Source organism: Benincasa hispida, chromosome 3 (genome assembly GCF_009727055.1).
Source record: "Benincasa hispida cultivar B227 chromosome 3, ASM972705v1, whole genome shotgun sequence".
Classification (NCBI taxonomy): Eukaryota; Viridiplantae; Streptophyta; class Magnoliopsida; order Cucurbitales; family Cucurbitaceae; genus Benincasa; species Benincasa hispida.
In genome coordinates this window covers 17698706-17724077 of record NC_052351.1, presented here as the reverse complement: position 1 = coordinate 17724077, position 25372 = coordinate 17698706, and the positions used below count along the sequence as shown (strand labels likewise).

Sequence of the window (25372 nt, the reverse complement as noted above, 5' to 3'; positions counted from 1 at the left end):
AGAGTTATTAGTGATAGCAAGTCTATCGAAAATAGATTTTGATCAGTGATGGCAGTCTATTGTTAGTGATGATAAAAGTTTATAATAGATTTTGTTAGTGATGATAAAAGTTTATCACGGATGAATTTTCTAGTATAATATGTGTCTATCGTGTAGAATTTCGATGAAATATTGTAAATATTTTATGTGAGTTTGATATAAATTACATTGTATTTACCAATTCTCTTGCTTATGTGTTAGTTTGATCGTGATAGCTATATTTGTGATTGACAAAAAGGTTTTAAAAGAAGGTTCATAGGAGAGGGAGGAAATATGTGTCTATCGTGTTGTGTTATTTTGACTGTGCTAACTATATTTGGTTCCTATCATAATATGTGTCTAATCGTAATAGATTTCGATAGAATATTGTAAATATTTTTTAATGAATTTGATATAAACTACATTGTATTTACTAATTCTCTTGCATTGTATTATATGTTGTGTTATTTGGACCATGATAACTATATTCGTGGTTGGCAAAAAGGTTTTAAAGAAGGTTCAAAGGAGAGGGAGGAAAACAAAAAAACGTAAGCCGCCCACAAGTTCCGGACAGTTGTGTCCCGGAGAGATTACAGGGTAGCGCCGACCAACGGGAGCTGAAGAAGTGCCACTCTGCTTCCTATCCCTCTAAAATGGACCATTCCATTCCTAACAACCGCGATCGAAATGCATGTACTTCTTCGACGTGGACTCTTCCCGCCGCCGCCGCCGCCTCCTCCTCTTCCCCTCCCGACGATATCTCCCTGTTTCTGCAACAGATTTTGCTACGTTCCTCTTCCTCTGCTTCCCACTTCTCTCTCCTCTCTCCTTCACCCTCCATCTTCTCCGAACTCACCTGCAACATAAGAGCCTTCACCCCATCAACCCATAACATTCCCCCTTCTTATGGGCCGCCTAATGCAGTGCCCGACGAGATCTCCACCGTCGATTCCTCAGAACAATTTGCAAATTCCTCATCGTCCGGTGTATTACATGATCCCTTGCGCTCTTGTCCCACACCCATTCCACCTAATGCATCTTCTACGTCGGTTGGAGCTAGTGATCACAACGAAAACGATGAATTTGACTGCGAAAGTGAGGTACCTACTTCATTCCACTTCTCGGTTCTGTTCTTCCTTTCTTTTTTTCTTTCCCATTTTGAGGCTTGAGCTGGTGGGCATGGGAATGAAGACTTTCTTATGCAGTCCATGTGTTTGTGTAAATGCGTAGGAGGGTCTGGAGGCATTGGTTGAAGAGCTACCTACAAAGCCTAATCCTCGCAGCTCTTCCAAAAGAAGCAGAGCCGCCGAAGTTCATAATTTGTCTGAAAAGGTAAATCTCTTTCCTTTTATTTTGATTTCCAAACGTTATTATCATCGTTTTTTATTTTGATCGTTTTCCTGAGCAGAGAAGGAGGAGCAGAATTAATGAAAAAATGAAGGCACTGCAAAATCTGATCCCCAATTCTAACAAGGTAACACACAATTGAATTCCAAATTAAGGTGTTGTTAGGTTTTAATTTCCTCCCCTTCTCTGAGATTTGTTTTTCTGTTGCGTGCAAGTGTAACAGACTGACAAGGCCTCGATGCTGGACGAAGCAATTGAATATCTGAAGCAGCTTCAACTTCAAGTTCAGGTAGGTGCATGGGTGGCTGTCTTTTCTAGTTATACATAAATAGTTGCATTCTCCAAGTTCATTTCTGCTGTGTCATTCACATCAACCAGATGCTGTCGATGAGAAATGGCTTGAGTATGCATCCTATGAACTTTCCTGGAAGTTTGCAATATCTCCAACTTTCCCACATGAGAATGGACTTTGGTGAAGAAAACAGGTCAATTTCTTCTGACCAAGAAAGACCAAACCAGATCTTTCTCAGTTTGGCTGACCAAAAGGCTGCCTCCATCCATCCTTTCATGTCAGACATTGGAAGAACTAATGCGGAAACTCCATTTGAATTGACCCCGCCCATCCAGGCTCACCTTGTCCCTTTTTACTTGAGTGAGTCCTCCAAGTCTAAGGTAAAACATTGAAGTAATTCATTCACAGGTTGCATTTGTGTTAGTACAAGGTTGAAAACTGAAGTATAACCTAGATAGAAATCTATTTCAAATTCCCTCTCAATATAAACTAACAATGCTTGAAATTTTCTTCCATGTTGCATTTGAAGGAGATTTGCAGCAGAAATGTACTGCGAGATGATCACCAGGTGAATGTGAATGTGAGCCAATCGGAGACAACTCCCTTTGGTGCGTAATCTGATCTACCAACCTTCTACTGTATTCCATTATTTCATGAGAATTGTTAAATTGCTGCTAAACCAAAAGGTAGCTCGAGCTATCGAGTTATAATGTGAGAGCTCCTATTAGATAACATGAGGTTTCATCTTAAAACTAATTAGCAGTGAGAAGAGTAACTTATTGAGTATTAAGTCTGTTGATTTTTTCAATGTCGGAGTGGGATCTTCGACAGCTCCTACTCCGATACCATATTAGATCACTGTTAAATCTACGATTAATCAACAAAATGAGGTTGTTTTTTCAATTTTTAATCTTATTTATTGCAGTGTCACGCCCCTATAACATATCAGCACCTCCTGATTTACAAGGATTACAGAATTGCATCTCGGTGGAACCGAGCATCGTAGAAGGAAATCGGTCAGGTGTGCTTTTAAATTACACTCCAGAGCACAGCCTTGTATTCCCTTCCCCTTTTAATGGGTAAACGTACTTGAATTTAACTCCTTCCTTCTCGTTTCTCTGCCATTTTTCTTTACTTTTGGTTCACGTATGTTTCCAGCATTAACACAGGAAGGCCAACTGAAACAACAGAGCTGCAATGATCAACATTGTTGACATTTTCTGTGACCGTCAATGTTCTTATTCTCTTCAAATCATTCACTAGAATTTGGCAAAATCATTCTGAAAATGGGGAAAAGATACTGCATTGAGCTGGCTAATTTCATTGTGGAGAGGATCTGCACAGTTTTCTCCTCTTGTACAAATCTGCATTCAAGTACTCACTGATTTTTCTCCATCATTATTTTTATGGGTTGGATCGTTTTTCTCCTCGTCCATCTTTTGGGGTTTAGTAGTCACGTTTCTTGTTTCTAGTATATGTATTTGATTTGGAGTTCAGATTAGATATGATGGTTTTTTTTGTAACTGTTATGTTCAGATTCCCGTTTATATTAAAACCATAAATCATTGTTTCTTTGTTCTGTCACAAAATTACGTAGTTTAAGAATATTACACCACGGAAATAAGTTGTTGGTGAACAAACTTCGTTTTTTGAGAGAAGATTTTGAAGGTTGTTTTTGTGATCTTAATAAACAGGATTCAAAAGTTGGGTTAGGATTGCAAAGCTCTTCTCAGAGTGACAATCAAATTTTGAACTCCATATCCACTTGTCAAAACAATAATTGCTTTGGCCAAGCCATTGTTGTCAGAATCTAAGCCCCCCCATTCAAAAAAAAATGTACTTTCTTTTTTTTATCAACAACAAAATGCCATATTATCTTGTCTTCCCATTACTGTTCTACCCATACTGATGCTCATGATTTGTTGAAAAAGTGCTTCTTCAACAATTCTTCATCCCAGCCCCTTTATTGTGATTTTTTTTAATGAAAAAAATGACTGTTTAATCAACATGTAAAGGAAGGGAGACAATCTGTAGCTGACTCCACTTTTCTTCACTGATTTTCTATCTCCAAATAGAAAATACTTTTAACACTCAGTCAAGAATAGAATGGAATCTGCCTTTGATAGACAATATCTTGGATGATTAAAGAATTTCCATTTTAGAACAATTCAAATTATTTAAATTTTAAAAGAAACTTTAATTTTCACAACACAAACATTTCAAAGAGCAGTCTTTGCTTATAGCATGGGCATGTCATAATTTTTAGAGCATTATTCCAGGTCGTACTTTTTTACAGGGCATGGGCACATTATACTTCTTAGCGTACTTCGAACAAATTATAATACACTATAGAAGAACATCACAATTAAAGTATGGATACATTGTCTTATCATATTTTAGAAGATAACACATCATTTATCATCTTAAAGGTTGATGGTTAGATTTTTACCTTTACATTATTGAGCTAAACAAGAATATGGACATGCCTTTAGTAATGTTCAAAATAATTAGACTATACTAAATAATAATAATAATAACAAATAACAACAACAATAATATACAAAATTACATCCTACTTTCAGTGTAAAAAAAGTGAAAAATGTGGAAAGTTGTGAACAAAGAGTGAAACATGAGAGAAATAGTGAAGGAAGTACTTCAGCTGTGTTCTATGCATTGAAGTGAGGAACATTATGGAGACGTTTGGGGCAAGAATTATCCTAAGATTATAATGATCACTTCTTCCTAGAGTAAATACTATTTCAAAACCTCCAATTAACTACAATCATCATTATTTCAAAACCCCTATTTGCTACAGTATTTATTATTTGCTATCATTTGTACTATTTTAGATTCATCACTTTTTTATTCTTTGGTACAGTATAACTATTTCCTTCTCAAACTAAAATAGTTTACACCTCAAACACGTATTATTATAACCTAAACTAAAATAATCTACACCCAAACACAAACTATTATAACCCAATTATAATAATCTAAGGCTATAATAACTACTTCTTTACCTTAAATGCCTCCTATTTGTATTTATAGTAAAATAAATAATCAAGCACTGGTTTACTAACTAGATTGCTAATATTAAAAATATCCTTAATCAATCACACCCAGCCGCATCCTTGGTAATTACAAGTCATTACCCTAAATAATTAAAGTGACACAAACACTAACTCAAATGACTTGCTCAAGGTTGCTCTAATTTTTACCCGAAAGTTGCATAATCAATTACCATTGATTTTTTTGGTCTATTATTATTAAGATATAAAAGAACAACATATTAATTTTGACGTTAATTAATATAATTCAACCAAATGTTCCTTGAAAGCTTTAGAAAGTTGTATTTTTATGTCCTTTTGTTTCACGGGCTTTCTCATGAGATTTTAGACGTTTAATATTTGTGTGTTTCATAAAATTTCATATTTTAATATTTAAGATATTATATATTATTTAAGAGACTTTAAAACTCAACTGACATGGATTTTTTAATACGCTGCATAATTCTGAGACTTTTATGCTTAGAGATGAATATTAAAAATATAGTTTAATTAATTAATAAATTGTTATAATTATTCATTGTTATTAATGGTAATTATTTATTAAATATAAATATATTATTTAGACTTAATAAATTTCAGCTAATACTTTTAAAATTAATATTTAAGTTATCTTAACTATTTAATATAAATTATTATTATTAATTATCACTATTCTAATTAATTCCATTATTTTTAGTAATTAATTTAAAAGTTTAATTTTGTTTAAATAAAATTATACATTTATTTTTATTTTTACCGATTAAATCATTAATCAATATAACAATAAATTAAATAATGTTAAATTTAATTAATGACTATATCACTTGGTCTCTTGCATTTAATTAAGTAATTATTTAATTTTGATTTCTATATATAAAATTGGTAAATTAAACCCAAAAATTTATTTTTCAGACATTCTTTATCCTACATATCTAAACATCGATATTAATTATCTCGTATTTAAAACTCAAACGTTCAAATTTCAAATATTTAATATCTATACCATGAAATACCATCTATCATCCAAATAGCATCTAAAAGATATAAAATTCTAAGACATAAAATTAAAAAAAAAAAAACAAAAACAAAAACTATGGATAATATATTTGTTAAACTGTTAAGGTTGACAAGACAAATAGTAAATTTTAAAGTTTCATTTTGAATAATAATAAAAAAAAATTAAAATCGTAAAAATAGAAAAATGATTTTTAAAATAAGAAAATACTAATGATCAAATATCCAAACTACCCTTACACACTAACATTGATAAAAACCAGACATTACAAATTAAAACAAATCCAAAAAAGTGCAAATATACTATATTATTATGCAAAATACACTATACTGTTTCATTACATTAAATCGAATGTCGTCAAACACCCCTTTCTGATAGCAGCTAAAACTTCCATCAAACTCCAAAACATAATTTAATTGAAGCTAACCCATATCACATAAAAACTAAAACTTCAACAAAAACCTCTGATACTGACCTAAATACCACTGGTCGATTACTCTTACGACCATACATGACAGTAGCAATGGTATGTGATAAATAGCAACAAAAAATATATCAAGAAAAAAGAGAGAATGGATGATAGAGGAAGATGACACTTATCTACGCTACCCTACGCCAAGGAGGCAATCTCGACACAAACGAAAATGTGAGACAGTCAATGAATGTGGCAAAATGGCTCGGGGTAGACTTCAGTTGAGTGGAATAACATGGACAATGGCGCTACTCTTCACACGAAGGGGGAAGCTCGTGAAGAAATAGAAGGGATGACTTTGTTGTAAACTTAGGTTTCTTTATTTTTCTTTAATTTCCTTTTTCTGAATGTTATTTTAACTTACAGAATCTTAATATAATATAATATAATATAATATAATATAATAATTAAGTTCTTTACTTATACTGTATTTATATCTTGATTATTAATAAAGTTCTAGACTTAAACTGTATTTAATATTCTGAACATATGAACTAACTAAGAGCAAATTGGGTATTATTAAAATATCAGCTAAAATAATGACTAAATATCAAATATGTACAATTAAATCTAATAACATATACAAAACAATTTAAACCTTAAAAAATATGGAAAAAATATCTAATTAATTTATTAAGAAAATGTATAAAATAATGAAAAACAGTTCAAACATTTGAATAAATTAAAAATGTGATTAGATCAAATGAATCTAAATTAATAATAAAATTTGAAATGTTACATGAGGAAAATCAGGAATGTAACATCCTGATTTATTTTGTAATTAAGCTTTATTTTATTTTATTTTATTTATGTTGGCTACTTGGATAAATTATGTGAGATTTATGTTTTTGGCTAAGCTAAAATATAATTTAATTATTTAGAATTAACTGAGTGTTATTTTGGCTTCTATTTGGAGATTTGATTATCTATGAAGATAATTAAATTTGTTTATTGGAGTTTTTAAAAGAAAAATATATATAAGTATATATATTTTGAAAAATGATTAGGAAATTTGTTTTTTAAGGAGAAAATGAAAAGGTTTAAGCTTTTATATATATTTGTGGGAAAGGTTAAAATAAATAAATAAATAAATTTTCTTTCTCTCTCCTCAAGGCCCACACGCCCCTCTTTTTTTTTTCTTCTCCCGTTTTTTCCAAACCCTAGCCGCCGCCGCCTGGTGCTTCGTCGAGCCATCGTCGCGTCGACTGCCAGCATCGTCCCCATCGCAGCAAAAGAGCCCGTCGTTCGTCCGCCGCTGCCTCGCCGGTGTCTAGACCGTCGGGTTGACCGCGAGCCGCTGCGCCTAGTCGTTCAGCTCCGTTTCTACCAACCGCTGGCCTAAACAATTTATGTCGTCTGACTGCAACACCCACTGCTTATCTATGGTAGCTACGAGCCGATGCGCCATCAACTACCACTGCTCGATCTTTACCGGAATCTTGAGAAAACCTTGGGTAAGACTTATTTTCCTTATAATTTGGCAGGTGAAATTCACCCATTTGATTTTGGGTTAAATTAGTAACCTCTCTTTGATGTGAAATTTAGATTCAAGATTTGGAAGTTTTAAGGTATTGACCATCAAGTTAGACTCCATTTTTCGTTTTGCAGTAAATTGGTAAAGATCGTTAAGTTTTGGGTAAGTTGTTGGTTGGTTATTCTTTTGGATTGAAATCCATTCTTGATCAGATTGGCTAATTGAATCAAGTTTTGGAATTTGCCTTGGACCAAGGCACAACTTTGGGTTGATTCAAGTTTTCCAAAGGTTTTAAGGAATTATTTGCGTGGACTTTTGTGACCAAGTTGAGATAAGTGGTACTATTACCGGTGCCTTCGTGCCAGGCGGCCTAAACTAGACCTATAAAGTTACTTAATGACTTCTTGAGCATGATTATTTTGTCATTATGTTTTACTTGTTGCATGACAGTTAGGAGTATTATAAGCATGTTTGAATTTCTAATCAGTACTGATATTATGTATGTGATGCATGAATAGACCAATAGAGCGGTTTACTGTCTTGCCTTGACGCCATGTTTTATTTTCAGAGAGACCTACGGGTCTAGTTTTCATGTTTGATGGTGTGCCTAGGGGCCACTAGACATGCGTGAGTCGAAATGTTCACGTTCATGTTATTTTTCCATATTTGACGTGTGCCTACGGCCGCTTGACATGTGTGAGCCGACAGGTTTACGTTCATGTTACATTTTTTTTCATGTTTCATGTTTGACGTTGCCTACAGGCCACTAGACATGCTGAGCCGACAAGTTTATGTTCATGTTTTTCATGGTTTGACGGCGAGCCTACGAGCCGATAGACATGCATGAGCCGACATGGTACGTCATGTTATTTTTATGTTTGACGGCGAGCCTACGGGCCGCTAAACATGCGTGAGTCGACGAGTTCACGTTCATGTTATTTTCATGTTTGATGGTGTGCCTACGAGCCACTAGATATGCGTATCAAGGCAAGATAGTACGTCTTTTGGTTTTCCTTTCATCATAAAAAATCGATGTAGCTGTATGAGCCACGGGCTATCTTTCTTTGCTCGTGGATGCATAGTCTGATCCCGGTAATGAGATCACTTACAGAGTATTTTATACTCAATCTTTATCTTTATTTTTTTTCAAATAAGGACAAGGACACTCGGGCGACTGACAAGAGAAATCCGTGACAGTGTCAAAGGAACCAGATTTCGCTTCTGCATTTGACCATTTTATATTTTCTCATGTTTTGTTTTTATTACGTTTATGGTTTTATTATAATTTATTTCACGTTAAAAAGAATGCCCAGGTTGAACGATTTAAGATCTTGAGATAATGACAAAACATTTTATTATATACTAAAGCAGTTCAAAATCACGATTATTCTATTTTATTTTACTTTATTTTCCTCAATGCGAATATCTATGCATGCAGTAACGATTCATTTTTAGTAGTCCTAGGAGGTGGGGTTGTTACAATGAAGTGCGGTTATTTTCATTTTTTCAAATGAATCAATTGAGAAAAAATGGAAAACTAAGGCATCTACAATTATATTGTATACAGAATCCCATCTTTGTTCATGATTTTACACTTACTCTGTATTTATAATTTCATCTACAATAAAAACTATAAACTAGATAAGATTAAAATAGGGATTTGAAAATTAGCGATCATGTGCATGAAATGTGAGTTGCCATCAATCTTATTATTTGTCGGTTTTACTAATTTTTTAAAATAAAATTTATAGGCGCAAATTTTCCACAATGTTATCCAATAAATGGATTAATATTAAAGAAAAAAAAAAGATTTGTCAAAAACTCAAAACTTTGAATTGGGTCGGGAAAATTTGTATTGAGATGGGCTGGAGGGAGCAGTTGAGTAATGATGAGGGTGATCCAAAGTTGGAAACTTTATGAAGCTTTGGTTTACTATTTAGGGAAATTGGAAAACATTTTCAAAGAAATCAATATTCCTGGCGTGGAGCTTGAGCCTGAAAACGATGAAGTTTAATGAGTACCATTTCTCACATGGCAGGGCAGAGTTTGTAAAGAAGATATCTGTACCCGCGTAAATTTAGTGGGAAGGGCCAAGAAAGAACCAATTTGGGACTGTGATTTTATGGATTCGAAAAGGTCCCATCATGCCAGCTGCTTCTTACTCCCAATTCTCTCTCTTTCTTCCTTTACTCATCTTTCTCTTTCACTGCCTGCACCTCTGATGTGACCACCGACTATAAATTTATCCTTTCAATTCTTTTTCGTTTAGGGCGGATGTGTTATGTGTAGAAGCAGCTTTCTCTTCCTTTCCTGCCGATAACAAATCGGATAGGTTTAATGAATGTATGATCACAAATCAGGCTCCATGGCCGATCAGCTCTCCAAGCAGACCTCTATTTTTGGCTTACGCTTGTGGGTTGTTCTTGGGGTTTGCGTTGGAGCAGCTTTTGTGCTCTTTCTGTTTCTAATCTCTCTTTGGATAGCTTCCAAACGCTCTCGCAAGAAGATTTCTCACAGACCCACTATTCCAATCGTCTCCAAAGAAATCCAAGAGATCAGAATCGATCATTCCCTCGCTCAAAACCAAGAACATAAGCCGAGTAGGTCCCATTTTCAGGTTGACCCTCTTCCGGAGCCGGAACCAATCCCTGGAATTGAGCGGCAAGCTTTGCTTTCGTTGCCTCAGGAGGAAGAGCGAGTGAACAGGATTCATATCGAGATCGGGAAGGATCATAGGATTTCATATCCTGACCGTCTTGGTCGGTCTTCTTCCTCACAGGGCAGTGGAGAGGGGCGATGTGGTGGCGATCAGTTGCCTATGGTGGTGCCTGAAGTTTCGCATTTGGGTTGGGGGCATTGGTACACTCTCAGAGAGCTCGAAGCTTCGACTAATGGTTTCGCCCCCGATAATGTAATTGGTGAGGGTGGGTATGGAATTGTTTACCATGGCATATTGGAGGATGGAACTCAGGTTGCTGTGAAGAATTTGCTAAACAATAGGTACTCTTTTTTCAGTCTTTATGCCTTTATTTCTTCGACCTTAATTTCATCTGCCATAGTTTATGGGTTGGGACTTGCATTTAAGAATCATTTATTTCGTAGGGGACAAGCCGAGAAGGAGTTTAAAGTTGAAGTTGAAGCAATTGGACGAGTCAGACATAAGAACTTAGTTAGATTGCTTGGATACTGTGCTGAAGGTGCTCATAGGTACTCTGTTTCTTTCTTTTTCTTTTCTTTTTTTTTCCCCCCCAAATACCTTTGCTGTCAAATTTTTCCAGTTTGCCTCTGGTTCTAAAGATGAGGCTTTAGTTATTCCATTATTTTTCTTGTTTTCTTGCATTTAATGTTTTATGTTGATAGGTGAATGTTGAGCGCTAAAATCTGCCTTTTCTTCTCTATGTAATGTGATAGGATGCTTGTATATGAGTATATAAATAATGGAAACTTGGAACAGTGGCTTCATGGGGATGTGGGATCTTTCAGCCCTCTTACCTGGGAGATTAGAATGAATATCATTCTTGGAACCGCTAGAGGGTATTGTCTAGCTTCAACTCAATTGTAGAAAATCGAGTTTTCTTCATCCCCCTGGCCCCGGCCTGCATTACATTCTTGTCATTAATGTATTATAACTTGCATATGTAGGCTAGCTTACCTTCACGAGGGATTAGAACCAAAAGTCGTTCACCGGGATATCAAATCAAGCAATATCCTAATCGATAAGCAATGGAATTCCAAGGTTTCAGATTTTGGGCTTGCAAAGCTACTATGTTCTGATAATAGTTATATTACAACCCGAGTTATGGGAACATTTGGGTACGTACACAGGTGTCTATATACATTCTTGTGGGTGTTTGATGTGTGAATATGGAGCTTGTAATGGGATTTATACTCTTTTCCAGCTATGTAGCACCAGAATATGCGAGTACGGGAATGCTAAATGAAAGGAGTGATGTGTATAGCTTTGGAATACTTGTTATGGAAATAATCTCAGGACGGAACCCTGTCGATTATAGTCGTCCTCCAGATGAGGTATGCTCAATACCTCTAAGAAAATTCATGATTAAGAGCTAGATGTACTATTGTTCAGATCTCCCTTTTCCTATAATTCGATTATGAGTTTGCAAAGGTTAAAATTTACAGGTGAACTTGATCGATTGGCTTAAGAGAATGGTCAGTAATCGTAATCCAGAGGGTGTATTGGATCCAAAGCTTTCTGAAAAGCCTACTTCAAGAGCATTAAAGCGGGCTCTTCTTGTCGCATTACGCTGTGTGGACCCAAATGCTCAAAAACGGCCGAAAATGGGACATATTATTCATATGCTTGAAGCTGAAGATGCTAACTTTAAAGGGGTATGAGACAGAGTTTACTTGAAGTTCATTTATTGATTTATATATATCTTGGATAGTTTTATTAATATATAGGAAGTTAGGAATTGCAGAATGCCATGACACATGTAATCATTGGATCCAGCTACTTTCAATTTCAGATAATGAATGAGAATATAATGCTGAGGTGGCAAGTATTTAATTTGAGCAAAGCATCACTAATATGCAACGGAAATTTTAATCCTAAGTTGCCCAGATACAAATGTAGTAGTCATTGAACTCAAATTTTCAGGCTAGTCACCATAATACTGCAAATGGTTTTCCCCTCATAAGAGTTCATTAGTCCACAAGTATGAACCTTTAATTCATTGAATGCTCCATATATCTTTTCCAACCTCTCAAAGTTTGTTTCATATAGATCATTAAACCAAGCATGAAATTTTATCTTAGGATCGCAAAGCTGGAAAGGACCCAAAGAATTCACATTCAAACAATGTCAAGGATGGTTTAAATGAAAGGCAGGCGACAGAATTAGGTGGCAGCAATGTGGATGAACTCAGTACTCGACAACGAGATACGTGAATAACATCAGCACAAGTAGCAGTCAACTTTTCCAGCTTGGGACACCCAAATAGTCATTCACCACTAGTACGTCGGGTCCTTCATTTTAGCTGTCCTACACGGCCACAACAATGTCAATTACAATGTGTATAGTTCGTCATTTTTGCTGTCAATAGCTTCCACTGCCGCTCCTTATACCATTGAAGATAATCAATTCATATCTCTGTCAATGCTCCAAAGACGGTCTTCGCGGATGAGGTATTGTTATTTTCTTACATTGTCTGCCCCATTCCCTCACTGTTCAACAACATAAATTTGAAAATAATAGGAAAAGGTTCAAATAGAGCATCCACACCCCATATATAAGCATTAATTTCAATTTATAGCTTAGAAAGTTGTATCCAGTTTGTCAACAGTGTTGCATATGATAACAGTTTCCTGATTGGGCCTAATAAATTAAGGGGTCCCTTTTGCTCCATGTAACATGAATTTTCCATCATTTTCTCCCAGGAAAGGGTAGCAAAGCTCAAGCTTGATGTCACTTGACAGCTATTATAGTCTCCCTAAAAACCTGTGGGTGATATAAAAGTGGTCTATTTCTACATCGAAATGAATTTTTGAGCATCCCTTTTGACAGATTTGGATATTTCTTGATGGGGTTTTTAATGCCGTTTAAAACTACCTTTAAATATTATTGGACTTATCCATAGTCCAGCTGTATGCGTCATTGGACATTATTGTTCCTTTTTTAGCAGATATCAGGATTGATAAAAGAGCCAGTGAAAAGAAAATATTCGTTTAAAATAAAACTACTCTCAGAAGCATTCATTCTCAAATGTGTTTGAATTTGAACATTATAGTTTGCATACGTAGTATGATTGAAACCAACAAACTGGTTATCAATATCGGAATAATGACTAATTGAGGCGTAATAACAGTGTGACGGCCAAAATTGCCCCAAATAACCACCTGAGATCGGCTGGTCTGCCATTAAAGTGTGCATCGCCGGAGTCTCCCGCACCTTGCACTGGACTTTCCAAGGCGGCTGGTGGTGGGGGAGAAATCGGTGGGTTATCGCATACGCCTGTCGTATTTCCCTGTTTATCCATTCAATTTTCCATTAGCCAACGACCTATTCTCAAATACCATCAGCTCTTTACAATTTTTAGGCCATAAATGCATCTATTTCTCTTCAATTCAGACGCATTTTAGTGGATGTATTTACGACCTACTACACCTTAGTCTTATAACGAGGATAAAATTAAAGTAGGTTACAAACCTTGCAATAGGCAATATTATTACACCCGCAAGTGAGATGCCCATTGACTACATCCACAGCTTCTGGAGCGCCTCCACCATCGCTCCTCTACAAGCAATAAGTAGAGAAACAGAAGTGCCAATGTTATATATAGAAGAAACTCACCCATTGTCTTAATCTCAAATCTACCCTACTCAAACATAGTGTAGTTCAAGGAAAATGATATATCCTCGTTATACCTGATAAAAATCAACAGCAATGAAATTTGGCCACCGTTTGCCGGCTGCCTGTTGGCAAGTATTTATCATGCTAATTAATGGTGCTGAATTATCCGAGCAAACGCCTGTTCTGTTGGGATTAGTAGAAAAATAGTTCATGAGGATCAAGGATATGGTTGTTGTACTCAATGGAGGCGACTCTGCTCTGTTTGGACAAGATCCAGGCTTCTTTCCTTGATCTCCATCTGCAGATGCATTCCCACTCTTTTGCTTTCATAAGACTCATAACAACACGATTCTAAAAAACATAGGAATTGGCTTACATTGGCTTTCAACAACATAGCGCCACTGATAGGCGATGCCATCCGAGGCCTCTTTCGAATCTTTAGAGGTGAAAACTACCAGTCTCTGGTTTTGCTTCACCATATCATCGACAGTTGGCCAATCGCCACCCTTTTGGGGCATTCTGGAGATAGGAAACCAGTACTTGTTCAGTCCAGAAGCATTGAACACCTTGCTCAAGCCTTGTGGTGATTTCACATAGTCTTCAATGAAGATTGTGACAATCTCTTCTGGGTTTGCTCCCAAAAACTTCTCAATTTCTCTCAACACATTGATTGCCGGTTGCTGGAAAAGAAGTCAACAAGATCACTTTCTTTTCATTTAAAAATAAAAAATAAAAAAAGACTGCATTCTATGGAAATAACAATAACATTATTTCATGGATATATTAACTTTTTTCTTAACGAGAGATTTCGAAAAGTTCAATTTGGATTATTGTTTGAAGCTTTTTTAAGTAAGTTTCAGAGCTACATTTTAAACTTTCGATAAGTTCCGTAATAATAATTAGGATAAATATCAAATTATACCCTAAATTGATAATTGTATCAATTTAAGCTTTAAATTTGAGGTCATATTAATTTAAACCTTGAATTTTAGAAGTTGTATCGATGTAAACAAATAATTGTATAAATTTAAAGTCTGAGTGTATCAATTTAAACCTTAAACTTTAATAAACATATCAATTTAAATTCAAAACTTTTATAATTATACCCCATTAAAACATAATGGAGATATTAAATTGATACTATTATAACAGTTTAGGGGTCAAATAGATACACTTATGAAAATTCATGATTTAAATTAATACAATTATTAGTTTGGGGTTTTAAATTGATACAACCTAAAATTCATGGTTTATATTGATACAATTATTAGTTTAGGGTTTAAATTGATATAACCCTCAAAGTGCGAAGGTATAAATTGATATTTGTCCTAATAATTCTTAATTTAGAACTCTAATGAAAGAAAATAAAGCCAGAATAAGCTAAAAAGGTAGGAACAATTCTAGTCAGGTAAGCTAATTAAAGAAAGATAACAGCGAATTATATCACCATTCACCGTGGCAAGCGAAATGTGCAAATAATAGTTTTTTTTTTTTGGAGAAAAACTATTAGTTACAACTCTTGAAGTTATACTCGAAAAAGGAAAGAAAAAGTTATTTCAACTTTACGCCCACTTGTAGTAAGTTAATTATTACCTCATAATTAATTCACCTTCCATTAAATTGGATCATAAATTTAACAATTATGTGCACCAAATTCTGTTTTGAAAATTTTTGTTACAGGTTAAAGTCATAATTCTAATACGATTGGTAAATGATACCCATCTATCTCCACAAAATGAAAATGAAATGGATGATAATGAAAAATTAAGCAGAGCACTTACAAATGAAGTGGCATTCACACACTGGCCACCAAAGGAGTGGCACAACCAAATATCATTCTGAAAGTCGTACATATCCAACATTAACCCACGAACTCCATTCTACAAATTCATCATAATTAACCGTAAGAATAATTAAACCACAAATTCTGTATCAAAATGAATATTGAAAAGTATAATATATATAATGGAAAGGGGTAAAGATTTGGTTTAGGTTTGTTGGAATATGAATGTCGGTTAGTATGCATAAATGAGCGATGATGCTTTGATCTTAAGCCAAAGTGCACAAATAGAATAATTAAACCACGTGACATCCACCAATTTCATTATCGGCCACACAGAGATTTGTTGTTTGGGACAGTCCACCTACCGTCACTGTTCCACTTTTTAAAAAGATTATTCACATCATACAGCTTGATAATGTAACATTATTCTATTACTTTCGATTTCTTGAAATTAAATTTGTTTGTCTATTCCATTAACATATATCTTTTCCGCTACATTCCGAACAGCTAAAAGTAATTTTTTTAAAAAAAGACATTCCTTTTAATTTTAAAACTTTTAAATTTTACTTTCTTACTTTTCTATGTGTTGTTATTTTATAATTCCATTTTTAATTTCCTCTATTATGTATTTGAAATTTTCAAAATAGATTCATAATCCTTGTGTATTTGTCAATTATTAGTATACCAACATTAACATGCAAATTTATTAAATTGTAAAAATTAATGCTTATACTATATTTAATTCGATCAGTTAATAAAGTGTATTTTGCAATGACATTTTTATTTTGTTAACCAATTTAAATGTTTTATGTGAATAAGTACTTAAATGAAAATATTCAATACATTAGAGATGAAACTGAGAACTTTTAAAGATGGGGAGCCGAATTGGGTAAAAAAAAATCCAAATATGATGAAAAACATATATTTAGACTCCAAAGATTTAAGTAAAGGGGGAAAAAAAAGCAAAAAATCCTTTGTGGGGCGGAAAGAAATCTAAAGAGTTGTGTATCTAATTTAAAGAGCGAAAAAGAGGGTAAAAAGAAAGGCGGCATATAGAAATGGAAAATCATTGTATTAAGAGAAAATGGTAGATTCTTCATTCTAATATGAAACCATGGAAAGCGGAAGATCTTCAGGAAGATGTTAATGAATGAATGAGAACTCACGTTTAGTTGACTGGTGACCGTATCTTCCTGATTGGTCGGGGCCACCAATATGCTCGCTCCGGTGTCCGATTTCTCGCCGGTACGAGCGAAGGAGTTGTGAGTCGTAAGCCATGAGTATCGATTGAATGGAAGCCCTTTTACCTGAACGAAACGAAACATAAAGGCTAAATTATTAGCGGAATTTCTGGATACCGGAAATCAGAGGCGGTTTTTGGAGACTGGCCTTGGATGTTGGATTAATTGGCTGGATGCGAGTACATCTTGGGCGCGTATTTCCATTTGCAGGACAAGTATCACATATCAGACCGGAATCGCATTTGTCGCCGGAGGAGCAGGTTTCTCCGATCTAAAAGGAGGAGGAGGTTAGGTTGGAGAAGGAAGGGAGACGAGATTTGAATAATAGCAATGAAAAAAAAAAAAAAAAAAAAAAAGAGGAAAACCTTGAGAGTGGAAGAGAAGGTGAAAAGACAGAGTGAAATAAACAGAAGTTGAAAATGGAAAGTGATGGCTGCTTTGAATCCCTGCCATTGAAGAACGAACAAATTTAATCGGAATGTAAAAGAAATTAGAAAGAGAAATAGAAAGGAGAAAGACATGCCTGCATTTGTGAGAAGGCTTCAATGCCGTTCTTTCGCTTTTGATTTCTTGTTGTTTTAAATAAAATCAAACAGGCTTTTCTTCTTCGGCCTTTCGTGGATTAGTCAGGTTTTGAGGTAGACTCGGGTTTTTCTTTTCCTTCTTCTTATTTTCTAATTTATTTTATGGATGGTTGAATTTTATGTTGCACCTTCAACAACGGCGTGTTCGGTAAAATTGGAATCTAATATTGTTCCACCATCCGTCTAATTTTATCTAATGTCTTTAAATAATCTCTTTTTTCTCCTTTTTTTTTTCCTTGATAACGGATACGCTACGATAAGTTCTAAATTTAATTCTCTTAAAAAATAACAAGTTATTTTGATTGCAACAGAATTTAATCAGCGACTTTATGGCACCATTTTTCCATCCATACAGTTGAGTACTGATCCACATAGCACCTATATACACTAGAGGTAAGGTTTTGAACAATCTTCACAAGAGATAGCAAGCAAGAATTGATGTAATTACCGATATCAATAATGATCACAAATTCAATACCACCCTCTGTAATCTTAATGTATGTAAATATATATATATATATATATATATAAGGGAAAATTCAAATTGTAACTCAAGAAGCTACCGACTTACCGTATATGTTTATCCAAAAACAAAAACGAAAAAAGAACGAACTATAAATGACAATATATGTTAAGATTAAAGCCTCTCGGCTCATTTGAAGAAGTCATCCTAATTCGAAGTGTTAGACTTTTCAAATGGAAAAAGGTCTAATAATACGGCGAAGGATGAGTAAATTTGATAACTGACTATTCTATAAAATATACACAGTAAATTTTTATATTAATTATCAACATGAATTTTAAAAAAAAACCAACTAACATACACGTTCTTGATTAGTTGATTATACAATATATGGTCATGCCTCGAGCAAGATGCGACTTAGTTTAGTAATGCAAAACATTGACCAAAATACAACCACCTAAAGGGAATAGGACTTTATAAATGTAGGCTACGAATAATCAATCAGGATACTCTAGAAGATCCATTATTTAATCAGATGGAATGGCCACGAGGAATTAGCCTAATTATTATATTCAATACAATAATAGGCTCGAATTAGTCAATTTTACATCAAGACATCAGCAATTGGAAAAACAACCAGACATTGACTATCCAAAGAGATTTCTTTGTTAAAACGAGTATGGAAGTCCAACGAGGTCTCATTGGTGTTAAATATCTAATATTTACATGTGAATCCTGTGTAAACAAGGTCCATTCAAAATGATGCTTCAGACAAACAACTACCACTATTGAAACGTATCTATACAATACTTTACTACATTCATGAGAATGGTTTTCTAATTCAATGTGTAGGAAATCAAATTCAAATGAGAAATAACTATGAAGAAGATCATGTTTTTCCCTGCTGCTTCTGTTTACCAGGAGCAGAAGATGCTAACTTTACAGTAAAATCAAAAGAAACTTAGGTTGTTTACCACATTATTTGCTTTATGCTTTATACCTTTATCTACTGCGTCTGCCCGACATTTGAGCTAAAAACAAGAAAATTAAAAGCAAAAACTTAGTGGAAAGAATGATGTGAATAAAAGATTGGAACTTAAATATAACAGATTAAGCTTAATATCTGTAACTTCTCCTTTACATCGTCAAAATTGTTTTGTTGGAGCAGATCAGGCACAACATTCTACGGGGCCATCAATCCTTCAATTGTGTAGGAAAGAGACTCAGCCCAACCAGCTCTCAGTAACAGAGTTTGCAGTGTTTCCATCACATTATAAGCAGGATCAAGTTTCCTCTGCCAGCCCTATCCAAATGAGAAATAGAAGTAAACAAAGTATCAGTGATTGCCAATTGGGGACTGTCACTAGACCATAAAATAATTCTCGCAACCTTTAAATATACATCCTAAAAAGAATGGAAGACTGAAGTTACCTCCAGAACCAATGTTGTCACCATCACAGTGCAGACATTTCCATCGATGTTGACTCTGTAACGCCTCACTTTCTCCAGTAATTGCTGCAAGGCTTCAGCAGGGTGAACTAAATCACCTTCGGGAGTAGCCCAGAAATCAAAAGCCTCGGTCACTTCCTGTAAGCAGCTGGTCAGAAATACTCCCGCAAAATATAGAATCGAACCTACTGAAAAGACTCCCGAGGTAAATAAATCTCAATCTCAAATTCACAGAGGAGCCGCCAATAAGCTAAAAGCACGCATAGCATAGTATCGTTTCCCTTTCTTGCTTTTTATTTGTCGCTTCCCTTGGTTTCTATTTTCTTCTTTCTTTTTATTTTATTTTACTTATTTTTTTAAGAAAAAATTTAAGAACCATTTCTTATTTCTTTTACTTTTGTTTCCATGGCAAAGGCAACCGCTAGAATACAAAAAATGAAAGTCCTACTACTTGACAAACAAATTTTAAAAACAAAATATTTAAAATTATTATGTCACTTTACTTTCAATTATTCTTTTTCATTTTATAAGTTATAAACCAATAAAACAGTGCTTTGTTGTTTTAAAATATAACAAAAAACACAAGAAACCAAAAATTTTATACAATATATAGAAAGTACCTTTAAATGAGAAAGAATAGAGAACCATCACCAAAACACATGTTTTTAAGACTTCATTTCATAACAATTTTGTTTTAGTTTTGTTTCTAAAATTTATGCCTGTCTACTCACTGTTTCTTTAGCATGGTTTTAACCTTTTTTAAGAAACCGTTTGAATTCTGAGTACAAAAAACAAATATATATTTGAGGGAAAAAAGGGTGAAAAGTTGAAAACTTGTTTTTGTTTTTAAAACATGGCTAAAAATCCAAGTGTTTTCTTGACAAAGATGAAAACCATTGCAAAGAAAATATGAGAAAAAAAGTATAATATTTAAAAATCAAATGGTTATTAAACGGAGCCTAAAAAAATTGAAAACAAGAAACAAGTGGAGTTACAAAACAATCCTTTAAAGCCAAACTCTGCCTTCCACAACCTAAACCGCAATTATTTTAAAAGGCTTCATAAAGAATATGAATGACACACATTGTTTACCTCAATAAATGCCTCAGGATCAGGACAATTTTGTTGTTTTGCTAATTTAAGGGCACGCTCGGCAACAGTACGGCCATCCCTACGAGCGACTGCCTTGAAAAATTCCAGTAAATTTACTCTATCATTACCAGAAAGTTCAGCAGTCATGCCTACATCAAGGAAGACAACATGAGGTTTGGATTTGAAGAGTCGCTTCCGCCGGGACTTTTCATGAGACACTCTGACAAGGATATTTCCAGGATGCATGTCTGCATGTATAAAGTTGTCCACCTGAAACAAAGAAGATTGAACTCCTTGGCATTCAGAGAAAAGTGCAACACTCAAATAACTAAAGAAACCATCTCAGAATAGGACAGTATTTTAAATGCAAACACATCCAAGAAATTACAATTTCTGACATTAGATGAGTGCACGTCGTAAAGACAGGACAAAATGGTTACTTAGCAGATAAATGAAAATCGTTTAAAAGAAGTAAGAACCATCAACAAGGCTACAGCAATAGTATACAGTTATATTACCAGAAGCATTTTTAGAAGAGCATGTGTCCCAATGTGTGCCAGTGCTGACTTGAGCCGTTCATATCCTTCAAGCTCATCAACATAGTGTGAAACACTTTCCCCTTGTTCGTAAGTTTCCACTAAAACAGCAGGATGAACAAGTGGATACACAGGTTTAGGAAATGAAACATCTTTCCACCGCCGAAAATTATAGATAAAGCGACTCAAGTGTGCAGCTTCTCTTGCAAGGTCGACTTGAGACATCATAAAAACAGCAAACTGTTGCACACTTTCATCCAATCTCAACCAATTGAGTGTAGGAATGAACTTCGAGACTTTTGCTACAAAATCGATTATAATGAAATCTCTCCTAATTAATTCCCCAACGCCAGGATGTCGGACTTTTACAGCAACCACCATGGGCTCCATTTGTTGACCAGGATATCGAAATTTCAAAGAAGCTCGATGTACTTGAGCAATACTTCCTGATGCAACAGGTTGCTCTTCAAAATTCTCAAATATCTCAGAAAGCTTTCGACCAAATGCCCGCTCTATAGTTTTCCTTGAGTAGGCAAAGCTGTGCTCTGGAGCTTTAGTGTGAAGCTTTGATAACTCTATGCATAAATCTCTAGGGAAGAGATCTGGTCGTGTTGCTGCCCACTGACCCCATTTAATGAATGCTGGACCACCTTTTTCCAGTGAACGATGAACAACCTGAAGCCAGAGTCTCCTGAAGCGAAGTCCAAAGATGTCCACGAATGGAGCCATCAGTATGCTAGGTGAGAACAAGATTGCCAAATAAAGGGCTCTAAATAATAATATAATGCCTTCTAAAGTAGAAAATAGTAACGAAATCAAATAGGCATGTCCATCTTGTGCCCGAATGTAGAAAGAATTATGAGATGAATAGGGATCTATGTTTGTGAATGTTCTTTGGGCACATGCTAGCTCTCCACATGTAAAAGCAAAGACACCAGGAACTATCAGGTGAGAACGAGACATGGCCAAGCAAAATGCCCGAGCAACTTCGTTCAAGGTGGGAATACTATGGCCACTGGAAGAGAACTTGCTGCAAACCCTATTCCAAACGAATTGTGCATGGTGTTTAACAACATTACTCGTTGTCCAGATACAAAAATTTCTAGATTCCCTAGTCCAGCTTAAACTTCTTTTTGTGCTGTACGATGGGGAGGAACCATGTCCTCTAGCTAAAAATCTATAATGTGAGAACAATTTATTGTGAAGGAGAGGCTCTACTGTAACAGTTGTCCCACTGTTCCTCACTTCTAAATGTCTAAGTCTGCGGCTTGTATGAAGTGAACGCACTGCCTTCCTTATGTTCCCCAACATCAAATATCTGCAATCATTAAATTACTTTAGCAGCAATATATAATAACTATAATTTGATAAAAAGAAACGTTGGATTTGAGTTAGGTAGTTAAGAGCTTGCAGAAGGATTCATGGGTATAAATTAGATAAATATGCAATCAGAAAAATTAACGATTGATGTACATTCCAGCAAATTACATTTTTCAAACTAATGAATTATTGGGGAAAAATAACACTTTGAGCCTCTGGATTAGTTTTCTGCTCTATCTTTCCTCCATAATTTCAAATCTGAATTAATTCCTATAGTTTATTAAATACTTGTAGTTCGTCTCTATCATTAAGCCCTTCACAAAATAATTAATGTTGCAGATTTTTTAGTCTTCCTCCCTCTTTCTCATATCCACATCATCTCCTCTCTTCTCTCCTCCCTCTTTTAAATCAGAATAGCATTTTTCTTTCACTTCTCAAATTTTATAGGACTTGTAATCCAGTCCTATAAAATCAAATCCCTTTTGGTCGACTGAATCCTGTGCACATGGTGGAAGATTCTAACATGTATTTTCTAAAGAATTCAACCTTTGGCACTCTTCTAAAACTTGGGCATCAAAATATTGTAATTCAGATTGCTAGGTAGTTCAGACAGCTACAGCTCAAAACCACGGAAGAGGTAGGTGACAAAAGAGTTGAGTTGCCATAAATGAAGATGTCACAACGGCCTGCGTTTGCTGAGCTAGTCATATGATAATGTTGGGCCCAAGTTACCTTAACCATGCTTCGTTCTAATAAGCCTTATGCAATGCAATTTAAGCTTGTAGACAATGAGCTTAACAATCAATAGAATCGAATGGCTAAAGTGCATAGAGTAGAGACCTTAACAATTATTTTTCAGCAGATTATGGTACAAAAAGGACCCTAACCATACATGCCCCCCAATTATGTTTTCCAAATCGCCACGCTAACAATCCATCCTTCTCCTCTGCCCGATTGTTTTATGCGGATAGTTTATTCATGCGAAGGAGTTGTCACACTCCAGAGAAATTAATCCTCTCACTCTTCCTCATGCCTATTTTTCCTCCAGGCCTCGGGGAGAGGCAGAACTCTCTCTTTTAATAAAAAGATGAAAAGATGGGCCATGATACATTCTGGAATATTATGAAGACATATTCTTTTAGTCCCCGCCTGCCTAGTGAACAGACTTGTTTTTAAGTAAACCTCAATCGTTTGAATAATTTAAAGAAAGAGCAGTAACGTATTACATCTGTCCTCAAGGTCAAATATTCTGAATCTCCACCACCACCACATCTTTATATCATAAGTGGTATGAATTTCTTTAACAAGTTTCTGAGTAACAATTAAGTAGTTTTCATTTATTTATTTTTGGAAAACGTCTAAGATTGGAACATATGATTCTCCTAACATAAGTAAAATCAATTCACGCTTAACACCCTAAAGTAAGGGAGCAAAATGATCTACTAGATTGATACAATAAGATGCGAATTATTTTACTTGGATAAATTGTAGACATTCTAGCTTAAGTTTTAGGTTAAAACAAACGATATATTATGGGTCCATTTATCTCAAGACAGAAAATCAATCTCTCTCATTCCCATTGTTTGTCCTAGAAACGCGTCAGTCTGATTCGACTCAAGTTTTCCTTCAAAATTATCTTTGTACCTTTATTTTCGTGATGAGTCTCACATTTTATTTAAATTGAAAATTCACATGTTAGCATAAAAAATCAATCATACAACGTCTCTCCGATAGCTATTCACTCTGAATCTTCCAGCCCGTAATCCTCACTGAGTAAAATGAAATTCGTAACAAGAAGAGGACTATCTGTCCGGTTGTCTAACTGCCGACTATATTCAATCTGTAAATTCCAATGGAAGCAAAAACTAGAAGGTGGCCAAAGCTAAGCTAGAAGTACCAAATTGCAAACACCCAAAAGTTGTTAAAGGATCAAGAAGTAACTTCAATTTTACAAAAAAATCAAGGGAATGGGAGCCGGCAGAAACAGGAAGCACAAATCAAAGAAACCGAAAAGGAAGAGAATGTGAATAAAAAAAAAATCAAACTTACCGAGGAAGAGAAAGGAAATAAGAGGTGGGAGGCGGGGGCCTTGACTCTGCGAGCCGCAAATTCGATCGATCGAAATGGAAGATGAGCGGGAAGAGGGTGCGAACAGGTGGCGGTTAGTCGGTTGGTCGCCGGCAGCAGGTTGTGGATTTAAGAGGGATGAAGCTCAGAATCTGGGATGGAGGGAGAAGGGAATGGAGAGTGATATAGAGAGAGAGAATGATGAACTGAAATTGAGAAAATTAGGGCTTCATTTTGGAAGGAAAAATAAAAAAGATAACTGACAGTATCGTTATGTTACCGCCGTCGTTAACTTTAGAGTTTATAAAACTTAACCGGCTGATCAAAGCTACAAATACAAATCAAAATTCGATCTAGCTGTATATTTTGATTCAAATTTTGTCTCTGAGAATTAATAAAAATGTTTTTTAAATCGTTCTCTATAATAAAATGATAAAAAGATAAAATCAACATAACTCAATTAGTTAGAGATTTGATTCCTTCACTTCATATGTGGTAAAAAAATAATAAAAAATAAAAAATAAAATTTTAACTATTTCATAGCTCGTAAAAATCAACTAAAATTTTCCTTTAAAAAACTGAAATCGGAATAGTATTAGTTTAATGTTATTTATTAGAAATTATTAACTCAAAATTGAAATTAGGTGTTTATCCGAAGTTATTAATTGAAATTGAAATTGGAATAATATTGTCAAAGTGAGCATAGTTCAATTGACATACGATTGTACTAATAATCATGAGATATGTGGTTCGAATCTTCCTACCTACAATTATTCTAAAAAAAATTCGCAATTGATATTATACGTGCTTCGCCAACATACTCTAGTGCTAGATTAGGGTTCGTGTTCATTTGTAAAAGTAC

At 34.8% G+C, this 25372-nt stretch overlaps 4 protein-coding genes across 7 annotated transcripts; 2 read left to right on the top strand and 2 right to left on the bottom strand.

The window, feature by feature from the left end:
* The first annotated feature begins 470 nt into the window (after positions 1-470).
* On the top strand, positions 471-3229 carry LOC120074164 (transcription factor PHYTOCHROME INTERACTING FACTOR-LIKE 13-like). 3 transcript variants are annotated; one of them, XM_039027191.1, is made up of 8 exons: positions 471-1118; positions 1249-1350; positions 1427-1492; positions 1589-1654; positions 1744-2037; positions 2190-2265; positions 2583-2736; positions 2816-3229. In XM_039027191.1, the coding sequence occupies exons 1-8, from the start codon at positions 672-674 to the stop codon at positions 2856-2858; spliced, it is 1248 nt and encodes a 415-aa protein (XP_038883119.1). In that variant the 5' UTR covers positions 471-671; the 3' UTR covers positions 2859-3229. The 3 variants fall into 3 exon arrangements, with proteins under 3 accessions (XP_038883119.1, XP_038883118.1, XP_038883120.1); XM_039027190.1 differs by having other exon boundaries at positions 478-1118; positions 2187-2265; XM_039027192.1 differs by having other exon boundaries at positions 481-1118; positions 2187-2265; positions 2583-2678.
* Positions 3230-8440: 5211 nt separating this feature from the next.
* On the top strand, positions 8441-13035 carry LOC120074163 (probable serine/threonine-protein kinase At1g01540). The gene is made up of 7 exons (XM_039027189.1): positions 8441-10665; positions 10768-10872; positions 11077-11199; positions 11308-11478; positions 11565-11694; positions 11806-12015; positions 12442-13035. Exons 1-7 carry the CDS (start codon positions 10007-10009, stop codon positions 12571-12573), a joined length of 1530 nt encoding a protein of 509 aa, XP_038883117.1. The 5' UTR covers positions 8441-10006; the 3' UTR covers positions 12574-13035.
* Positions 13036-13332: 297 nt separating this feature from the next.
* On the bottom strand, positions 13333-17798 carry LOC120074165 (PI-PLC X domain-containing protein At5g67130-like). Its single transcript, XM_039027193.1, has 9 exons — positions 17523-17798; positions 17365-17445; positions 17148-17270; positions 16925-17065; positions 15757-15855; positions 14352-14655; positions 14050-14273; positions 13832-13918; positions 13333-13649 (listed from the first exon to the last, which is right to left on the bottom strand). Exons 1-9 carry the CDS (start codon positions 17526-17528, stop codon positions 13470-13472), a joined length of 1245 nt encoding a protein of 414 aa, XP_038883121.1. The 5' UTR covers positions 17529-17798; the 3' UTR covers positions 13333-13469.
* Positions 17799-18786: 988 nt separating this feature from the next.
* On the bottom strand, positions 18787-24763 carry LOC120074162 (probable serine/threonine-protein kinase abkC). 2 transcript variants are annotated; one of them, XM_039027187.1, is made up of 6 exons: positions 24493-24763; positions 21106-22441; positions 20588-20857; positions 19478-19633; positions 19188-19349; positions 18787-19077 (listed from the first exon to the last, which is right to left on the bottom strand). In XM_039027187.1, exons 2-5 carry the CDS (start codon positions 22432-22434, stop codon positions 19230-19232), a joined length of 1875 nt encoding a protein of 624 aa, XP_038883115.1. In that variant the 5' UTR covers positions 22435-22441; positions 24493-24763; the 3' UTR covers positions 18787-19077; positions 19188-19229. The 2 variants fall into 2 exon arrangements, with proteins under 2 accessions (XP_038883115.1, XP_038883114.1); XM_039027186.1 differs by having other exon boundaries at positions 18810-19349; positions 24493-24762.
* Positions 24764-25372: the final 609 nt, after the last annotated feature.